This window comes from Pundamilia nyererei, unplaced genomic scaffold (assembly GCF_000239375.1).
Source record: "Pundamilia nyererei isolate P.nyererei 1_Seehausen unplaced genomic scaffold, PunNye1.0 scaffold00083, whole genome shotgun sequence".
Lineage (NCBI taxonomy): Eukaryota > Metazoa > Chordata > Actinopteri > Cichliformes > Cichlidae > Pundamilia > Pundamilia nyererei.
Genome location: NW_005187484.1, coordinates 1,145,757 through 1,151,807, shown reverse-complemented (window position 1 = coordinate 1,151,807; position 6,051 = coordinate 1,145,757). Strand labels below are relative to the sequence as shown.

General features: G+C 37.9%; 1 protein-coding gene across 1 annotated transcript in view; it reads right to left on the bottom strand.

Moving 5' to 3' along the window:
* clcn2c (chloride channel 2c) overlaps nt 1–6,051 on the bottom strand; it is a 170,781-nt gene that overhangs the window by 57,517 nt on the left and 107,213 nt on the right. Inside the window, exons 14-15 of the mRNA XM_013912200.1 lie at nt 5,203–5,236; nt 2,446–2,465 (exon numbers count right to left, since the gene is read on the bottom strand). Coding sequence (XP_013767654.1) covers nt 2,446–2,465; nt 5,203–5,236 — 54 coding nt within the window. The remainder of the gene's footprint in view (nt 1–2,445; nt 2,466–5,202; nt 5,237–6,051) is intronic.

Genomic DNA, 6,051 nt, shown 5'->3' with positions numbered 1-6,051 from the left:
ACATGTGTTAAACTAACTAGTGGTTCCAAGTTGAACATGAATATGAGACAGATAAAATGTTTAGAATGAAGCACGAAGTTTTCAGTGAGCAGTAAGAAAGAAAAAAGTGCTGTGTCAACATTTACATATATTAATCTGTGTCTGTGTTTTGTTTTTCACCTTAATGTCAACATTAATTAATTTGGTGTGCTTTCTTATGTTCATCTTGTTAGACTTATTTTCTGAACTATAAAGGATAAAGATGTTCACATTTGAATTTAGCTATTTTACAATTAGGGCATTTTAGCACTTATGATTAAAAATGAATATTTTTGTGCATGTAATACTTTTTGGAGACACCCAGTCAAAAAAGATACAAATATTGTGAAAAATAAGATGTAATTTGCAAATAGACTTTCAGCAGTTCTGTTGAGAGTGTGTAGCTGACAGTGTAATCTAAACCAGCAGCCTGTTTACTCATAGTAACATGGTCAAAAACACTTGAGCACGGGTGACTGTGGCAGGATGCTGCAGGCACTTTATTCTCCAGCCGTATAGGATGGAAACCTCAATTATAGCAACTGAACTGATGTCTGCAGAGTAATAGCTGCCAATGGGCACTCCTTCAGGTGGCTTGGAGCTAGTTGTTGCACTTGGGGGCATAAACTAATAGACACGGACAGGATACTCCTGGCTGTAAATATGGCTCCATGGGAATTAATGCTACATTATCGTGTCCACATTTGTAATACCATATTGTATAAATATTTGCAAGCAAATAAAATATATTTTTATATAGAAATCATACTTTCAAGTTGCAACTATTTCCTAGTAGTACACCAATGCTGTACTAGAAATATAGTTTGTAGGAAAAAATGAGTTTGTATTTTCTGCCTTCATAATTACATCAGCTTTCATGAGAACCCAGACACCACTGGGAGAAATAGCCCCAAACCATGACAGTGTCTCATTGGTTTTACAGATGACTGTAGACACTGTTGTACCTTTCTCCTCCTTCTTTTTAAAAATGGCACTGAGACCATTTCTGATGAGGTTTTTGTTAAAAAAAACAACAACAAAAAACCAAAAACAAAATACAGATGCATCTCTCAGGGCCTGTGTCAGCTCTTTGCTAGTTGTTGTTTACTAGTAGTTTGCACTTTCCTTAAATCTTTTTAAACTAATACTTACTATACATGACATTTCTCTGTAGTTTCCTTTGAATACCTTTGTCTATCGTCTGGTTAAGGTTGATTCTACACCATCACTACCACAACAAATGCTAATGGTGATGATATGCAATGCCATCTTCATCAATAAAAACTTCCTGATGCTCAGTTTCATTCATTATTATCAATTATACTGCATTTCTCATAAAAACAGGGGGGAACAGCAAGTTCCTCTAACTGTGACTCAGCTACATTCAACATCCTGCTGGACCTAAGACAGTTTGTACATAATTAATGGTATATAACTAATTAGAGAATTAATCAACATGGTCTGATAAGTCAAGTCTGACTGTGTGTGTGTGTGTATTTAGTTTAGCTATAACCCTACCCTGCTCTAACACTTACTGCCAGGTTCTGAGGTTTTTGAGCCAAAGTGTGCAGAGAATAAAGCAAATGGATAGTTTTCAATTTGACGTAGTACGACTATATAATTGAGAGCCGATTGTTTTAGAGGAGACACATTAGCATTTCCGAACATATCCCTCTACCCTTTATTTGCTCTATTACTATTTATGTCCTCTTATCTATTGCTCTATCCAATTCTTTGCTGAAGCAATGACTCGCTTCCCCCTGAAGGAGTCATTAATGTTTCATCTAATCTAATCTAACGTAATCTAGTAGATGTACATCTCGCAGAGGTAGTTCACGACCATGAAGATTTATGAGGATCTCTGACCTCAAACTGAAAGGGGACTTTGATAAGCAGTGGAAGGCAGCAAACTTAAGACCTGAAAATCAAGCTGGGACTGTTTGGGTTATTGGTTTAAACCGCTGCAAATTCAAGTGGAACAAGTGATCAAGGAAACCACTTGCATGAAATCTTTCCTTATTAAAATCCAATTAGAAAATTCTTAATGAACCTTGTGAATTTTGACAGTAGCTTTAATGAGTCTTAAAAGTTCTAAAGCTGCTTCGGGGCTATACTATTTTAGGAGAAAGCATCATTTGTTAATATACGCAACTGAGATTTAATCAGTGTATAATATTAGCTTTGTGCTTGCTCAACAAAAATCTGAACAGCTGCCTTTAAAAAAAAAAAATCATGCGCCTTAGTTATCACGCCACTGATGTAATAGGCTTTATGTGAAAATGAATGATTAACCGAATCAGCAGTAAAGTGTAAAAAGTAGGCCAGAACGTCAAATATAGACATCTACCCCCGAAAGGTTGTCTTTTCAGGACGTACTTATGTTTTGCCTTTCACTGTAACAGAGCCAATACTTTGACATTTGATGACAAACATAACTACAAGTATGACTTAAATGCAATGTGGTCAAATCACACTGATGCTGACACACTGCTGCTACAGAAGATGTTGAATAAAAATGCTCTGTCAAACCTTTTAAAGCAATTTTAGATTAATTAAATGTATTTTAGGCATTTTGAGTCTGTAAAACAGTGTTCATGGTGACAAACAGATTTTACATGATGCTGCATGCTTGGACCATGAAAAAAAAATTCTAAATGCACAAAAACTGGCCAAAGACAGAACTTTTCTTTTATTTCTTATATATGGGTTTGTGTGGCTCTTGCAAGAGCTCATTGTTGGCATGATGCCTACTTACTAAAGACACTGTTGAGGCCTTTTGGTGTTGCTGGCCAGTGCATTCATTCTTTCTTAACAATTTACCAGATTGATGATTTGGCTACTGCCAAAGTTTTTGCTCTCTCTCTCTCTCTGACTGGGTTATTTAGTTTTTTTGTAGCCAAGTGACAGCCTCCCTCAACTGTGTTGACATTTCTTAGGGGGATGATATTTAAAATTACAGTGGCAATCTATAAATTGAACTACTGAAATCAACTTCAAATAGAAGTCAGTTAGATAGATGTCTGCTTCATCTTTGATGAAATATCAAATGAACGGTTCTCACCTGGTCGTGAAACTACCTGTCAGTAAACTGTCCAATAACTTTTGAGCCTCTGAAAATAAGAGATTTTGTATAAAAATGGCCAAAATTCCTAAAAGGTTCATGGAAATTTCAACTAAACTTATAAGTCAGCATTTCAATTACATATTGCATAAGGCTACTTCAAAATATATTGTATAGTGTATGTGTAATAAACAAATGCATGTATTTGTATATGACACATATGGTTATTTTGGTCATATTGCAGCAGACATACTAGATAGTCTCTTGTATATCTGTATTTCACTGATAAGTAAATAGTATACTAGTAATAGCTATTACCATCTGGAACCTCTACTGACAATGCTTTGCCAAAATTAAAATCTGATTTTTCTTTTTTTCCAGAAGGCTTTCATTAAAATTAAGCTCTCTCTGAAGCTAGAGAAGAGTCATAACATACTCTCTACCAGATCCCACATGAAAAAACCCTCTAAATTTTCCTTTCAGTCAAATAAGGGGCTCAAATAAAAGCCTTCCCATCTTGCACCTGCATATCTTGTTCGATGATCAAGTTGCTATTACAACTCATGCTGAGGAGCTGCATAAGAAGCTTTAAATAATTAGGTTTCTTGCTGCCAACACGATTAAGCCCCTGCATGCTGTCATATCTCTCTTAGAATTCGATTTTTTTTCCTTTTTACCAAATTATTTTTTAAACTAATACCATGCTAATCATCATCACTTTTAAAACTTGGATTTTCAAGAACCCTTGGATATCCCATTTATGAATTAAAGAACCTCAATAGTTTTAGAATATTTTGTGCCAATGGCGCACTAAAGAGGAAGCTAAAATTAAAACATAATATATTGCTTTGCTATAAGCTTCATTAGCACTACCTTGTTGCACTTTCAATCTGTCATGGTGTCTCTGGTTCAGGCTGTATGCCAGGTTTGTCCCACTTTTCTCAGAAGAGTTGTTGGGTTTCCAAGCACCTCTTTGGCCTGTGTCCCCAGTAAGATTAGTCAGCTGCTCCACACATGTGATGCACTTGGGTAGAAGGCTGTTTACATCCTTGGCCTGAAATGAGTAGCTTCCACAATGCTTTTCTTCGTTTTTCTTCAGTTGGCGGGTTTTTTTCTGGTTTTTATTTGTTTGCCAGTTAGTTGTGGTTTGCTCCACACAAAAATGATCAGTTTTCCTTCCTCACAAGTTTTTTCCACTTTTTCTTGCTATCAATCACACTTTTAGGTGTCACACTGGGAAATGAACTTTTCTAATGTGCCACATAAGAAACTGTTGTAGAGGGCCGCACCAATAAGCTTTTAAATAACTGAGTTCAGCTTCTTGTTCAGTCCCAGTTTCTTATGTGCCCCCATGGGAGAACTCATTTCCCACCTTTGTTCTGGGTAACTTGAAACTGAAAGGTGTGTCTGTAACTTACATAGTAATTTGAAAAAGTTACACATTGCAGTTACATATTGTGATAATACCTTATACTCAATACAAAATCCACTGATCCGCCTTAAAGGTGGAACAGACTACATCAGGTCACACCTTCAGTTTTTTTGTCCTTGAGTAAATAATTGCTGGTTTTGTTCTCTTTTTGATCAGGTAACGACAGTAAAGTACAGCCAATCCAAGCTTTGGTCCCAGTTGGTTCCCCCTGATTAAATTAAGTTATATATCTATTCATAAGAGCACAAGACTCACAATTCTTGCACCTTGTGTTGAGACCGATTTTGATTGATGTTTCTTTGACTAAATGATGGAAAACAATGAAATCAGGAGAACAGGAGCAGGCAGGCAGAGTGAAGGATAGTCAAGTCAAGGGTATCAGTTATGACGCACTATCCAGGACATTTATACTCTAATTTGTCAGTCATCTGGGAGCCCTCTGTACTTGCATGTGTGTGTCACATTCAGAGGACAGTCTGTCGCCCAGGGGCCTCATGGGACCCTCGGGGGCCCTTCTTCTATTCCCACTCCAATTACAGTCCCGCCAGCTCTCTGTCACTGACCCACACACACCAACAGATAACAAAGGACTCGCACAGGCTGGAGGACATACCTATATTAATAAACTCATCTCTTCCTGAGAGCTGTTGATGTGCATAATTGCACACCACTAAAAATAGCATTTAACTACAAAGCATGCCAAATGAGTGTGCAAATGTGTGTGTGTGTGTGTGAGTGTGTGTGAGAGAGAGAGAGAGACTTGAATGTTATCAGCACTGCACCTCACAACAACAGCAATTCAGCCTTTTCTTGAGAAACTTTCTTTAACTTCCTGTCTTGTCTTGTACTGATTTGCATGATTCATTTACACATACAGCAGCTTCACCGGCTGACCAGCTGCTGGAACTGCCTGACACTAAACATTTTATCTGCACCTTGGCTTTCAGAAGTTCAGCTGCTGAATTCGGTCTTCCTGAAGTTTCGACATGAAAAGACGCAACGAGACAAGATGGCTGCCAAGTTGAATAAAAGAACCATTCATTACAGAGCAGGAGAGGGAGAGGGAGCAATCTCTCCTTTGAAAGTCACCAGGCTGAATCCAGGAAAACCAAAGGCTGTAATTAGACAGAGCCATTACAGCCTCACTTTGAATGTTGTGTGTGCGCGTGTTGTATTATGTTCTGGTGTGGATGTATGGACTGTAATTGTGTGTAAAAGGGAGACCAAGTGTGTGCATCCATACAGACAGATGTTAAACTGTCCAATGAGATTTTGCAGGGGTGTGATTTAGTTAGAAAAGTTTGGTGTGTGTATGTGTGCGCATGTGTGCGTGCGTGTTATGCCTATCCTATATGTGACCTACAGGAAATGCTGCATATTTGGTAACCCTATACATGCCCAGCACACCTACACATGAGGTGGACGTCACGCTGAGAGGAATGATGCTGAAAGACTTTTGATAAAGGACAGCAGTAGGACAGAATCTCTCTCACACACACACACACACACACACACACACACACACACACACACACACACA